The sequence below is a fragment of the Podarcis cretensis genome, assembly GCF_951804945.1.
Source record: "Podarcis cretensis genome assembly, chromosome: 16".
NCBI classification, from domain to species: Eukaryota; Metazoa; Chordata; class Lepidosauria; order Squamata; family Lacertidae; genus Podarcis; species Podarcis cretensis.
The window spans coordinates 172,618-187,813 of NC_137186.1; the positions used below are offsets into that span (position 1 = coordinate 172,618).

Consider the following 15,196-nt stretch of genomic DNA (forward strand, 5'->3'; position numbering starts at 1 on the left):
GGGCACATGATGTGCAAGAACTGACAAAGGAGGGCTGTCACCCAGGTCTGCTCTCGCCAGAGGCCTGCTGGTGTGCGCATGCGCAGAGTCGTCTTGGCCAAGTGCAACATTCCCCCGCCCTGCTCCAGAGGGCACTTCCACAAACACAAGCAGGCAGGTCACAAGCCTTGTGCCAGAGTCACGCACCAGGACAGCAGCAAAGGCAGCCTGAGGAGAAGAGGCTCCAGAGCAGCGGACGGGAGAGGAGGTGCCATCGCTTGCCAAAGAGGAGGAGGAGGCCCTCCGTCCCAAAGCAAAAGGAACAGAAGAATCTTGCGGCACTTTAAAGACTAACAAATTTATTATGGCATAATAAACTTTTGTGGGCCGCGGAGGCCTTGTGCAAAACCGTGAGCTGTCCAGTAAAGTCACAAGTGGTGTACGAAAATTTAAGACATACAAAATATATCAAACAAAGCGGCATCAAAGTGGTGGCGGAGTTGTAAACAGTGGGGTCAGAGGAAATGAAACACAGGGCATGACAAACAGTGACAGCTGCATAATTAACAGAAACAATTCACCATGTTGGTAATACTTTTTACAATTCTTTCCACGAGTATGAAAGTGTGTGTGTGAATATCTAGAAGACCAGAGTCCTTATATACTGGAGCCCCCTCTGCTGACCACAAGAAGACCCTTTTTACTCCACCCCACAAAAACCACCCTGAACTCTTCACACTGGCCCTCCTGACCTCCCTCCCCATGGTCTCAGTCCTTGCATTGTGGTGCCCCCTGCTGCCCAATTCTGCCCACTGCAGCCTCCGGAATGATTTTTATCTGCTGTCTACTCTGGGAAGCCCATGGGTCACTGCCTGGCCGTGGCGAAGAGGCTTGAATAACTCAGAGAAGCTATGAGCTATGCCGTGCAGGGCCACCAAAGATGGACAGGTCATAGTGGAGAGTTTTGACCAAACGTGATCCACCTGGAGCAGGAACTGGCAAGCCACTCCAGTATCTCTGCCAAGAAAACTCCATGGACAAAGGCAACAGGCATGAAGACAGGAGTGCCTGGCGTGCTCTGGTCCATGGGGTCATGTAGAGTCGGACACGACTAAACGACTAAACAACAACACTCTGGGAAGAGGACAGAGCCAGGTGCTTTGCCCTGCTGGGCTCAAGGCCCCCTCGGCCTCTCCCACCTCGGCAGCAGTGGGGGGGGGGGGCAGCAACGTGTCGCTTGGCTTGGGAAGGACCACCGCGGCTCAGTGGCAGGGCATCTCCAGGTGCCGGTGGGAAAGGCTTCTCATCTGAAACCTTGCCAGTCAGTGCAGGCAACACTGAGCTAGATGAAGCCCAATGGCAGCTTTCTATGCTGAACTAGTTAAACTACAGGGTGGTCACTGAACCCTCGTGGCAGCATCTCTGCAAGGTGGGCAGATATTACTTTTCCTCCAGTGCAGACTGTGTGGGTGGGAGATTATAGGTGCTGAGAGAGAGAGAGAGAGAGAGAGAGAGAGAGAGGAAGGAAAGAACTTGTCTACAGTCCCTTCATGAAATCCTAGAAAGAGGGGACACCTGAATCCTTGGGAATCACTCATAAACCACCTTGTGAAGCAATCATTTATCTGCTTGACCTTTTAACGTGAACCAAATTCAGCAAAAACAAAAAGCAGCCGAGCAGGAAGACACAGATGTTTCATTTCTTTGCTTGTATAGATATTATTAACGCTATGCACATTATTAAAAAGTGACCAGGGACCTTTTTTGGTCATGAATTCCTGGAGGAAGGGATGGGTAGTGGGGGGGGGGTGCTGGCATGGGGGGGGAGTGGAGTTCTGTTCCCCAAGTAGGTCAGAAATAGTTGGGAAGTGAATCTCCTGCTCCCCAAAAGCAAACATACATACAAAGCATTTTTTTAAAGAAGCCCCAAATGCTTGTGTGGCCTCTGCTGGAAGCCATCTGACCAAAACGCCAAGCCCCAGGGTGCTGGAGGCAGAGAGAGAGCTGTCTCCCGCCCACAATGGGAGCCCCCCCCCCCTCTTGGCACAGCAGGAGTGTGGGGCAACGCAGGCATTTAATGCTGGGCTCCCTCCCAGCAGGCCCCTTCCCTGTCCACATTGCAGCAACCATGGGCTGGTTGTCGAAGGCTGGAGCTGCCCGAGATGCTGTGCCGCACCCTCCTGGGTTGGAAGAGCAGGCTGCCTCCTGCCTCCTGGTGTCCCTGATCACGAGCAGCTGCTCCTTCGCCTGCGGAAGAGGGTGACGGGGCTGCTGGCCTCCCCCTCCTGGTCGCTCTCGCAGCCGCGCTGTTTGGGGGGCAGAGGAGGGCAGAGTGAAGGGGACGAAAGCCAGGCAAGGGTGGCTTGGGAGGGAAGACGTGGGGGTCAGAGGCAGGGGAGGGTTCCTGGACCGGCCCCCTCCTCTTCGTCAGGAGTTGAGAAGCAGGGCAAGGAGGCCATCGCCCAGGAAAGAGCACTCACCAAGTTCTCCTCGTCCCGCTTCTGCTGGCACAGGAGGCCCATCCGGCAGAGGCGGTTGCAGGCCGACACCATGTTGTAGGAGAGCTGGAGAAGAAATGCAGAGATGAGGTGCACAGAGCCTCTCGCAGGAAGACCTTGTGCCCCTCCCTCACAGCCCACAGATGTCTCTTTCAAAAAGCCTCTGAAGGGGAGATGGTGAGCTGTTGGGATTTGCCCTGGATTTGAAACTGGGCTTAAATACAGTCATACTTTGGTTCTCAAAAGGAATCCATTCCGGAAGTCCATTTGACTTCCGAAAATGTTCAAAAACCAAGGCACATCTTCCGATTGGCTGCAGGAGCTTCCTGCACTCAATCGGAAGCCGCAGATGTCTGAGTTCCAAAGAACCTTCGCAAACCGGAACACTCACTTCCAGATTTGCAGTGTTCAGGAGCCAAATCGTTCGAGTCGCAAGGCACAACTGTATGCAATTGCTCTTTTGATTTTTGAATTGTTTTCATGTGTGCAAGCAACTGTTTTTATATAGGCTTTTGTTTCACTGCAGATCACTTCAAGTGCTTCATAGGAAGCAATTCATAAGTGAAATAATAATAATAATAATAATAATAATAATAATAATAATAATAATAATAATAATAGTAATGGTTCAGGTCAGAGTAGGGCACCCCCACTGCCAAGGGACAGGTGTCCCGCACCCTACAGCTTCTTTTTGCTGATTGGCTTTGAGGGTGCAGGCGGGGGGGGGGGGCTGCTCAATTTACCTTCCACTTCCGGCGAGCATTGAACTTGCGGAAGTTCTTCATATTGATGGAGGAGCGGCTCCGGTTCGCAACCTGCTTCCGGGTCAGGGGCTGGAAAAAACAGGCACCTGCAACTCTGCCCATTGCCAAAATCCTCCTGCCTCCCTTCCCCCATCAGTTCAGGCCAGGATGGGGGCAGAGAAGAAACCAAGGAGGGTTCCCGAAAATCTCAACCTAGAGCTCTAGGACAGAGCCCAAAGGTCTGGCTCAGTCTAAGGCAGCTTCCCCAGCCAGCCTCCCCTCCCAGGCTCTGACCTTGATCCAGGGGTGGATGAGGCATTCCTCAGCCGACATTCGGTCTCTGAAACAGAGGGGAAAACGCACATCTGACTTTCTGTCATTTCCCCACTGGAGGGGAGAGAGAGAGAGGCCTGCAGGAGAATCTCTCTGGGGAGTGCGCCAAGGTCCCACCAGGAGGGAGTGAAGGAGGGGGAGAATCTCAAAGGCAAACCTCCCTTGTCTGCACTTTCCAGAGCAATTTGAGAAGCAAAGGGTAGTCATCCTTCAAAATTTGCACTCCTCTGAATGCAGCTTCCAGCTAAGTTGTGTGTTCATTAAAAACACACATATTAGTAAAAGTAAGACACAAAAAATGCATTATGGAAGCACTGCAAAATGTGTCCACTGGGAGAAATTCATCCCAAAATGCTGATGAGGAGGCATTTTTTCATTGCAGATTGCTGTTGAAATGTGGAGAACTGAATTTAAGACAGGAAAACTGAGAACCGGAGAGAACCACCCTGGAGAGATTCACCCCTGGTGGGCCATTACCCAGGTTCCTTCACCAACAGCTGCCGGATGAAGTCCTTGGCCAGCTCCGATGTTTGGCTGAAGTACTTGTCCTCAAACTCGTAGTTGCCGGAGACGACACTGGTCAGGGTCTCTGCGTCCGTCTCTCCCTGGAAGGGGGACATGCCGCTCAGTCTGCAAAGGGCAGAGAAGGTAGGATCAAAAGGAAACCTCATGGCAGGGATCAAGCAGGCATTATTCAGAGCAGACAAGCATGGGTGGGTGGGCGGGCGTGCAATCATTTAAGAATTATTTAAAAACCCGAATTCTTACAAGGGAGCTTGCACTTTCTGAAGGAGCCTTATGCAAAATCAACAAATGTCCTAAAAAAATCAGCTACGGAAAGTAGCTAATAAGGACCAATAAAGGGGGGAGATCTTCTGCCCTCCAGGTGCCATTTCCCCCATTGCTCCTACAATGCTGGCAGCCTGCAGAACGGAGGCGCATTTGGGAAGACGCAGCTTCCTTTATTTATTTATAGACTGCCCTTCATTACGTTGTCATCGCAGGAGAGCTTCCAGTAAAGATGCCATGAAAACATACCATACAACACAAACGGGGGGGGGGGGGGGTCCAATATAAACCCATGGCCAGGAGGAGAACAGCAAAGCGGCCAGACCTCAAGACCAGATTTTGGAATCAAGCCATTCAGGTCATCAAAGGCCTGAGACGACAGGGAGTCATCATCTTTAGCACCATTTTATTTTTTATTTTTTTTATTTCTTTTTATTGAGTTTCACTTAAATAACCAAAAATAACCAAAAGAAAAAACAAAACAACAGTTTCAGAAAAAAGAAAAAAAAAAGAAAAGTATCCATACATAACACAGAAATAACATCAATTTCCGTTACAGTTCTTTGTCTTATTCCTTGGATCTTTATATCTTTAGATATTTAGATCTTTCCTCTACACACCTACTGACCTCCTTCCCTCCCGATTTCGGGCTTCTTGATAAAAATTCTTTCTTTTTTCTGCAGCTAATAATTATTAATGGTTTGCGCATCATACGGTTTATATCAAACCTGCCGTAGTTTTTAAATTTCTATAGTTTCCTTCAATATATACCATAAATTTATTCCAATCGCTAATAAATTTTGTATTTTTTTGGTTTCTAATTTTTTGCGTCATTTTTGCTAGTTCAACATATTCAAATAATTTTGTTTGCCAATCTCTGACCGTTGGGGTATTTGAACTTTTCCAATTTTGTGCAATTAATATTCTAGCCGCTGCTGTCGAATATTGGAATAGTGTCTTCTTTTTTAATTTCGTCCCCAATTATTCCTAGTAAAAAGGCCTCTGGTCTTTTAGGGAAAGTGTATTTAATTTTTTTTTTTTAACTCGTTAGAAATCAAATCCCAAAATTTCTTCATTTCTTCGCAAGTCCACCACATATGGTAGAAATTGCCTTCTTTAATTTTACACTTCCAGCAGGCCTTATTTCCTGTTTTGTACATTTTTTCTAATTTTGCTGGTGTGATGTACCACCTATACATCATCTTTTCCAAATTTTCTCTGAGTGTGACGCATGCCGTGAATTTCATTCCACTGCTGCATAATTTCGACCACTTTTCATATTCTATATTGTATCCCAAGTCCATTGCCCATTTTGTCATAACCTCCTTTATTTCTTCGTCTTTAGTGTCCCATTCCAATAATATATCATACATTTTGGATAATAACTTGGTTTTGCCTTCAATTATTTCTATCTGAAATTTAGATTTTTTTCTCACTTATCCCTACTTTTTTATCTTCCATCCATACTGCGTTTATTTGATGATATTGCAGCCAGCCTGTTAATTTGTCTTTCAACTCCTCATATGTTCTCAATTTCCAGCCGCTTTCTGATCTTATCAGTAGGTCTTCGTAGGTCAATCTTTCTCCTTCCATATTTGCTTTTTTGGTTGTTAAAATGTCAATTGGTGATAACCACCAGGGTGTTTTCCATTCTAAAAGTTCTTTATTTTTCTCCCAAACTTCATATAGTGGCCCTCTAATAATATGACTTGAAAACCCTTTATGTACCTTTTCTTTATTTAGCCACAAGTAGGCGTGCCAACCGAACCTGTTGTTGAAACCTAGGTCTAACAAGTCAGTGTTTTCCAAATTGATCCAATCTTTGATCCAGCAAAGGCAGGAGGCCTCGAAGTATAATTTCAGGTTTGGCACCGAGAATCCCCCTCTTTCTTTTCGATCTGTGAGTAATTTGAATCTAATTCTCAGTCTTTTCCCTTGCCATATAAATTTTGAAAGAGTTTTCTGCCAATCCTTAAACATTGTGGAACCTCTAATCACTGGAATGTTTTGGAACAAAAATAACGTTTTTGGGAGTATGTTCATTTTTATTGCCGCCATCCTTCCCGACCACGAAAGTTTTACTCTGTTCTATGTATCTAGATCTTTTTAAATTTCCTTCCATGTTGTCAAATAGTTGTCCTGAATTAAATTTATATTTTTTGTAGTTTGCCAAATTCCCAGATATTTTATTTTTTTGGCCACCCTGATTCCATTCTGTATCTCTAATTTTTCTCTTTCATCCTTTCCCAGATTTTTAGTCAGCATTTTTGTCTTTAATTTATTTAATTTAAAACCGGATAGTTTGCCATATTCTTCTAATATTTCCATAGCCTTATTGATACTTTTTTGCGGCTCTTCTAGGGATAACATCAAATCGTCTGCATACGCTTTTAGTTTGTATTCTTTCGTTCCTACTTTGATTCCCTCGAATCTCTGGTGTTGCTCTTATTTTGTTCGTAATTACCTCTAATATCATAATGAATAAAAGCGGAGATAGAGGGCAACCCTGTCTTGTTCCTTTTTCAATTTTAAATGAATTTGTTAAATTGTTGTTTATAATCAATTTGGCAGATTGATTCGAATAAATTGCTTTTATTCCTTCCATAAATTCACCCTCTAGCCCTGCTTTCTCCATGCTTTTTAGTAGGAACGGCCATGAAACATTGTCGAATGCCTTCTCTGCATCAATGAAAATCAGCGCTGCAGGTACTTCATTCTTACACTCCAGATATTCAATGATGTTTATGGTATGCCTTACGTTGTCTTTGAGTAACCTATTTGGGAGGAATCCTGCTTGATCTTTATGAATTAGATTTACTAGACATTTTTAAGTCTGCTTGCCATTACCTCTGCGAAGATTTTGTAATCGTTATTTAATAATGATATGGGCCTATAGTTTTTAATGTTTAGTTTATCCGTATCGGGTTTAGGGATCATCGTAATGTGGGCCTCTTTCAATGACTCTGGTATCCTTCCTCCTCTTAATATATTATTCATGATGTCACATAGCACTGGCGTTAATTGGTTTTCTAATACTTTATAGTATTTAGCTGACAATCCATCCAGTCCCGGGGCTTTCCCTAATTTCATCTTTCTTATCGCATCCTGGATCTCTTCTGTTTTTATAGGTTTATTTAATTCCTCTGTTATAGTCTTCCCACTGTAGTCTTCTAAGTATTTTTCTATTCGGGTTATTTCTTCATCTTCTTTTTTATACAATTTTTCATAAAATTTGAGGAAATTTTCCTTTATTTCTTTTGGGTCTTTTATCAGTTGCTCCTCTATTTTTATCTTGTTTATCACATTTTGTTTCTGCCTACTTCGCAATTGCCAAGCTAATAATTTACCTGTTTTGTTAGCTAATTCGAAGTATTTTTGCTTCATTAACTTAATTTTCCATTCAATTTCTTGACTTGTTAGCACTGAGTACTGTGTTTGTAATATTTTTGTTATTTGTATGTTTTTGTTCATATTTTCTAATTGTTCTTTTCCTCTGAGGACAAATTAAATTTTTTAATGGATTAAAATGCATCCTAGGTGTAAGTGATTCTGAGGCCCTGCACTGCCCTCACCAGCACTGCCCGCTCCCACCCTCAGCCTCAAATACAGGGAGTCTCAAGGTACTTACAAAATATAGGTAATCACGCCGATGCTCCTGGAAGAAAAAGGGAGAGAGAGAGAGAGAGAGAAGCTGAAGGGAGCACCCAGCAAGTACATTCCTTGACAGGACACCTGAGGACTGGGGGGGGGCATGCAAAATCCAGCGCGGAGGGCGGGAGGGCTGTGGGGGGGGCCACCCCAAGCGGACAAAGGGAAGACTCAGGGAGGACTGGGGGGACTGGAGGAAGGCCTCAGCCTGGTGGCGGATGTGGGTGGCCGTCTTCATATTAGACAGGTAAAACACAAACCCAACATGAGCTTAGCTTGTGCACCTTTTTTCCTGTGGTGCTTTGGAGGCCTGAGTCTGGCACGTGAGCACTTCCTGGAGGGCCCTGCTCACTCCCTCAGGCGCTCGCTCTTCCCCCACCTGCCCCAGACACCCAAGGGCATGCAGGATGTTGGCACAGAGTCTCTCGCTCTCGCTCTCTCTCTCTCTCTCACACACACACACACTTGCTACCGCTTCTTACCACATGTCCGTTGCTGTGCTCAGAGCCTCATAGTTGATCACTTCAGGAGCTGAGGAAGAAGAAATGGGCAAAACGGTGTCAGCGCTGAGAAACCAAAAAGGGGTTCCCATTAAACCAGAGACAGGACACTTCCCTGGCCTTCGGGCCCCAGAGAGCCACCACAGCCTGGGTGCTGCCTAACCTCCTCCTGGATTTATTATCTTCAGCTTTAAAAAGGAGCCCCTCCGAACCCAAACTCTGGTGATCTCCACCACCATTACCATCCTTAACTCTGCCCCCCCCCGACTGGTCTTGGCTTCCCTGCTCTAGACAATGTCACAGGACTGAAACTCCCGTCCTGCTCCCTGGCCACTGGCTGGCTGGGGCTGATGGCAGCTGGAGCTCATGAGCAGCACTGCCCTTACCCTCTGGAGCTCATGGGCTGCCCTGCCTTTGTGGGGAAGTGTCTGGGAGAAGGTTCCTCCGAAACAAGAGCAAGCAGCAGGCAAGAAATGGGACGCCCTTTGGGACACTCTCGTTTCGCTGCCAAAACATTTGTTTTCATTAATTGCAGGTGTTTCTGTGAGGAGAATGTGTCTCTTTTATCAGGTATGCTTAAGCTTTTAAAGGTGTTGTTAAGTCGCTTGGAGATTTTTTGGTGTAAGAAGCAACTAAGAAGTCTGACAACCAACAGCAACATTTTCTCTGCTGTGGCCAAGTCCGCCCCGGCCCCCAGCAGGGGCTGAGCTGCTGGTTTGAGGGCACGGGAAGTTCCTCCGTCGGGGGCTCTGGGACAGGAGAGGACCCCAGCTTGCTCTGCCCTCTTACCAATGTACTGGGGAGTCCCACACAAACTTTTGAAGGTCACGCCTTCCTCGAGCTTCTGGGCCAGGCCAAAATCGATGATCTTGATCAGGGGATTGGGGGCATCCTTCTGGAAGAGCATGATGTTCTCTGGCTGCAGAAGAGATCAGGGAAGGAGATAGGACCAAGGCGCCCTCAGAGAAGACTCCTGTGTTGCTCAAAAGCCTCCAGAGATCCAGGAAGCACCTCACAGGGCTGGCGTACCTTGAGGTCAAAGTGAGCAATGCGCCGGGAATGCATGTAGGTCAGGCCAAGCAGGATCTGCTGCAGGAACTGGATGGCTTCTGTCTCCGTCAGAAGCTCCTTCTCTGCGATGAAGTCAAACAGCTCCCCTCCGTGGATGCTGGAGGGAGAGGGAGGGTGGATTTGGGGCAGCTGGCCTGGCGTGTGCCCCGGGGCAAGCCACCTCTTCCCTAAGCTGCCCCACTTTGGGAATTAGGAGGAGGAAAGAAACACAAGGTGCTACAAAATATTATTTATTTTGCAGTCTTCTCAAAGGTGTCATGAGACCTGGAGTCCTGTCCCCCCAATAGTAGTGGCACCCCCAGTTTTATGAGCAACTGGGAGACAGAAGTCTCAAAAACAGTTAGATTTCTACTCCTTCCCCTCGTACAGGGTGTGTCTATGCCTTCCCTTTAGTAATTCGTTCATCTCATGCTTTTCTATGCATTTCTCCATCACCTTCCAAACCATGAACAGCCCATTCATTTTTAAAAGTTGATTTGCTGTGCAAAGGTGACAGAGCCCTTTGACTCCACCCTTAATTGTGCAAACCAGAAGTGCAACTGAGCCCCTCCTGCAAAATGCTGATAGCTTGGGGGCTTCCAAACAGGTTTATTGTTAAAGGAGTTTTTGTGGCCTGGAGGTCACTTTGCGGTCATTTGCATGGAGGTTTCCTTGTGAAAGCTAGGAATATTTTCAGGTATCACAAGGCAACTTGTTGCTTCTGCTGCAGCAGACTAAGCCAGAGTGTGGACCCCAAAAGCAAGTCCCTCCCCTCCGACACTCACAGCTCCAGGATCAGGACCACCTCGCCCTTCCCGGCAAAGACGTCATGGAGGCGCATGATGTTGGGGTGCTGGAGCTGCTGGAGAATGGAGACCTCTCGCTCCACTTGCTCGCGGTCCAGGCCCAGGCGGCTCCCCTTTCGCTTCCGCACCTTCACGGACTTGGCGGCATAGAAGGAGCCCGTGCAGCGCTCCTGGCAGCGCCTGACCACCCCAAAGTGCCCACTGAGTGGGGAGAGGAGGGGGAGAAGGGCAGCAATGAGAAGAGCACAGCAAGAGACCTTTGGTCAGGTCGGAGCAGCAGGGGTCATTGAGCTCTGCACTGTCTACACTGACTGGCAGCAGCTGTCAGGAGCCTCTCCCAGCTTCCCTCTGAGATGCCGCTGGGGGCTGGGCCCAGAAGACCCGTTCTGCTGTCCCCAGACCCTCCCGGCCCTGCTCTTCCCACCGGCCGCCGGTGCTCCTTGGTCCTCACCTGCCCAGCTTCTCCAGGAGCTCGTAAAGCTCATCCACGCTGCAGTGGCGGAAGGTGGCTGACGTGGTCCAGCCCGGCCGTGGGCCTTGGCTGTCGGGGCTCTCAAAGACCTCGTCATTGTCCTCATCATCCAGGTTGCACAGGGCCTCCTGCAGAGAGCAGGGATGGAGGGCAAGGTCAAAGGATGCCACCCTCCCCACCTGCCACCCCCAGCAGGACCCCCATAGAAGCTGACAGATCCACTCCCCGCGTTCTGCCGCCTGCCGTTGGTGTGCAAGGTGGGGGGAGGAACTTGGCAAGGTTCATCAGCAATGCTGAGCAGAAGGCAAGAGGCAGGTGAGGGCTGAAGGAGAGATTTCAGGGCATCCAGGCTGGGGGGAAACTGGACCTTGTGGAACAGAACCAGCCCCCCTCAAAGACAGAGCGGGAGCAGGTGGCTGTGTCCCCTTAAAGCCCACTATGTGTTAGCAGAACAAGATGTCCTGGGGAAATGGTGCGCAGTCTTCCCGACTCATATGGGCAGCCCCTGTAGTGTGGGGGGGGGCACCCTGGTCTCAGCCCTTTCCTGCCACCCTCCCCACAGTCGTAATTAAACTCTACCAACTGTAGTGCAACTAGGCCATTTTGGACCCAGGGCTTTATGGTCTTCTGCAAGTTCCCCAACCTCTTTAGACATTCATATTGTTATGTGTTTGTGGGTGCCAGACTCCCCTAAATCCCTGGACCCAGTAAGTCTTAGAATTTAATCAAGGTTCTTGGTAGTAGGGTAAGAGAGCAGGGGAAAAATTCACATCCTGCAACCAATGTGCCCTTTGGTTTCAGATAGTACATGGGTAGACAAGTCTGAAAAGCCAGGGACACAATTTTTCACAGCCCTCTAGTGACTAAGGTGGCTCATTTACCAGAATTAATGTATTTAGTGTTAACTCTGGAAGTGGAGATTCCATTCTGACCAAACTAAGCTTCCTAGAGCAAAATATACCGTACATCATGTCAGGAATGAACACTGAGTGGGCCTGAAACCCACGGGATCTCGCACAGCTCAGAGATTGGGGCAACAAGCAACAATATGCATTCGTTCTGCTCTGACACACACAATTTTCTCTCCCCCCCCCCCCCCATGCTTTACAAAGAAATAAACCCACTTGGCCAACCCTGATTTTAAAAGAAAATAAGCACCCTGAGCACATGTTGGACTCGATGGCCCATGTGGTCTCTTCCAACTCTATGATTCTATGTTGTGAGATGTTTAGAACTTCCTGGAACCACAGAAGTCTCTGGTGGCTCAAGGAAGGGCTGTGTGAACTGAGCATGCTGGGACCCCAAGCTGGGACGGGGAGGGGCAGCAGCAGCAGCAGCAGCAGCCCAGGCCCAGCCCTGGATGCCCCACTCACCTGGGGGCTTCTGGCCAGGCGCGCCCCCTCGCCACTGGCAAGGACCTCGCCCCCTCCATCCTTGGCCATCAGCTGCAAAAGAAAAGGAAGCCGTCAGCTCCTGCGAGGGATGGGCCGCTGCTCTCCGCCCGGACCGAGGCCCGCCCTTCCCCGCCCGCACCAGCATCTGCTTCCAGACCCCACGTCCCACACTTTCTCACGGCCCTTCTACACGTGCGCCAGGCCGCCCCGCCCCGCAGTCCCGCTCCCTCCGCGCAGATCTCCGCCTCCCCGCCGGGGGACGGTGGCGATTCTGCTCCGCGGGCCTAGTCGACGGAGAGAGGAGCCACTTCCTCCCGGGGGGGGGGTCTCGCTCTCTCTCTCTCTCTCTCCCCGCGGGGCGGCCCGAGGCTGCAAGAGACGGAGCCCCCTTTGCCGGCACCCGGCGCTCGGCTCCCCGCTCTCCCCGGCCCCTCTTGCCGCCGCCCTCGGCGCCGCTCAGCTCCGGGAGGCACCTGCAGGCGACCATCGCCACCGCCGGGTCCGGCCGCTTCCTCTTCCTCCTCTTGGTGCTCCGGCAGCGGCGGCGGCGGCAGGCGAGTCCCTCCCAGCCGAGGAGCCTGGCCCTCCTGCGGAAGGAGCCCTCGGCACACCTGCCTGGCGGGAAGGGGCGCAGAGCCGGAGCTGCTTTCCACGGGGGGGGGGGGGAGCGGGGCGGCAGCAGCAAGGGTCTCGCGGAGGAGGCCGCGCACGCAGGGCGCCCCCGGGGGGCGCCTTGGGATCGCGCTTGCCCGGCGATTGGTGCGCGGCGGGGGGCTGCGCTGCAACGCGGCCGCCGCTTTCTGCAAGGTTTGGGACTCGGCGTTTGCTGCGCGCTGGCGCCAGAGTCGCCCCTCCGGGGGAGCCGCAGAACAACGACCAAAGCGGGATGTGGGGCGGACGGGCCGCTCGCCAGCAGCTGCTCATGTGAGAGCGGCCTGTTCCGTAAGAAAACACCACCCCGCCTCTGAGGTGCCGGTCTGGGGCGTCTGGATGCCCGCCCTGGGGGTCGCAACAGCAGGGGGGGCGACTGGGCTCACATCGCGCTTGCAGGTTTCTCTGGAAGGTCGAGCACTGACTGTGGCTCTTCGGGCTTTCTCGGCCCTGCGGGGACGGAATCCGGGACCTTCTGCACGCCGAGCAGCTGCTCTGCCACCCAACTCCGGCGGCCCATCCCTTTGCCAGGAGAGAGACCAAAGGCTCGGGAGGGGGCGAAATGCCGGACGGGGGGGGCGCTATTGTCCAGGCAGCTAAAGCGGGAGGCAGGAGCAGGAGCGGGGGGGGGGGAGCCTGCCAGGAGGAGAGGAGAGAGAGGGAGGGAGGGAGGGGGGCTCGCTTCACGGCGCCCCCAGCCAGCAAGAAGCCTGCGCCTTCAAAAGCCGCCCCGCGAAAGCGTCTCGCTGTCTCTGCGCCCGAAGCGAGCAGCCAGCCCGGCCGGGTCCCGGGAGCACCAGCAGCCTCTTTCCCATCTCGGGCAGCCCGAGGATCCTGGCCCTGGCGACGGGGAGGAGCAGGGCGGGCCGAGGCATCCATCCCGGCGGACCCATTCCTTCCCCGCCTGGAGCTGGACGGCGCTGCTGCTCCGGGGGCGCCGCCTTTCTCTTTCCAGCTGGCCTCGCCTGCCCCAAACGCAGCAGCACAAGCACCTTATTGGAGGCAGGAGGAAAACTCGGGGCGAGGGCGGTGGAAAGATGTCGCAAGCGGCAAATTCCTGGACTCGGAGGGAGGGAGGGAGGGAGGGAGGGAAGCGCGCCTCCCAACACGCAGCTCCGGGGAAGGAGGGCGGATAATCCCGGGCAAGCAAATAAATGCAAGGAACCAGCCAGGCGGCGTTGGTCCGGGCTGGGAAAAGGTCCTGGGGATCCTGGAAGAGACCCTCCAGGCAGGATCGTCTCCCCTCCAGACACCTCAGCTGCGCTCTCGAGGCGCGAGGAAGGCGGGCCGGAGGAGCCGAGCTGCGATCCGGGCGGCAGAAAGGGTCTTACTCCCGAGGAAGGAGCTGCCGAGTGGGACCGTCGTCTCCGCGGGGGTCCCCTGCTTCAGGGACGGAGGAGACTTGCCTGGCCTTGGATGCGGCGCAGCTCCACTGCGGGTGGGGGGGGGAGGAGGCGGCAGAGTCGACCCCCTGCTCTCGGGCTCCCTTCGCAGAGCAGCGGCACGGGGCGAGCTCCCAAGAAAGGCAACGGTCCCCCCTCGGCGGGACCGAAGCCCAGCCGCCCGCCGCACTCTCGGCCCTCCTTCCCCCACCCGACAGGGGGGCGCTTCCCTCCGCTCCAGCAGCGCCGGCCCGAGAGCGCAGTGCAGCCCTCCTGCTCCGGCCGCAGCTCCGCCGGTCTGGTCCTGGCTCGCTCCGAAGAGGAGGAGCCGCCCCGCCGCCAGCCCGGGACCCTTTCCTTCCCGGGGGCGCCTCGGGGGCTGCTGCAGGGCGCGCTCCGGCCGGAGAGTCCCTTCCGAGGGGCATCTCCGAAAGACGCCTCCGCCAGCAGCCCAGCCGGCGGAGGAGGGCCCCGGAGGGGCTCCTTTTCCGCTTGCAAGGAGAGGCCCGGCCGCAGCCCCCTTCCTGACCAGCGAGGACCTCTCCCTGCTCTGCAGCTCTGCTAGAGCCCCCTGGAGCAAGGCAGTCAACCAGCTGTTGGGTGTGTAGAACAGGGAAGGTTTCTTGCTGACTTCGGACCCACCTGGACTGCGTGCGCGTTCCTTCCAGCAGCCTGGGCACAGACACGGGTGGCCCAAGCTTAAAGAACTGTCACCCAGGCTGAAAGTGAAGTTAAAACTCTCTTAACCCTTCCCACTCTGCTTTTCTCTGCCTCCCTTGACCAGCTGCAAGGCAGCAGGTATCTTTTCGAGAGCCTCGTGCCTGTAGCAAACTTGGGAAAGCATTGTATGCACACAGTAACCAGCCCTGGCAGCTCCAGAGAGCCTCCTTGTTTAGGAGCAGTATACTGCAGAATACCAAGCGGGGGGGGGGGGGAAGAGTTACTGACTTC

The 15,196-nt window shown here is 52.2% G+C and overlaps 1 protein-coding gene across 4 annotated transcripts; it reads right to left on the bottom strand.

Moving 5' to 3' along the window:
* Nucleotides 1-321: 321 nt before the first annotated feature.
* Nucleotides 322-14,401, bottom strand: LOC307205625 (death-associated protein kinase 2-like). Of its 4 annotated transcripts, none has more exons than XM_079958256.1 (13): nt 14,270-14,401; nt 12,192-12,263; nt 10,798-10,946; nt 10,326-10,547; nt 9,520-9,658; nt 9,280-9,409; nt 8,473-8,521; nt 7,971-7,997; nt 4,031-4,183; nt 3,515-3,560; nt 3,221-3,310; nt 2,460-2,543; nt 322-2,285 (listed from the first exon to the last, which is right to left on the bottom strand). In XM_079958256.1, the coding sequence occupies exons 2-13, from the start codon at nt 12,258-12,260 to the stop codon at nt 2,205-2,207; spliced, it is 1,239 nt and encodes a 412-aa protein (XP_079814382.1). In that variant the 5' UTR covers nt 12,261-12,263; nt 14,270-14,401; the 3' UTR covers nt 322-2,204. The 4 variants fall into 4 exon arrangements, with proteins under 4 accessions (XP_079814382.1, XP_079814384.1, XP_079814385.1 ...); XM_079958258.1 differs by lacking the exon at nt 14,270-14,401 and adding an exon at nt 13,856-14,232; XM_079958259.1 differs by lacking the exon at nt 14,270-14,401 and adding an exon at nt 13,250-13,434.
* Between the last annotated feature and the right edge of the window lie 795 nt (nt 14,402-15,196).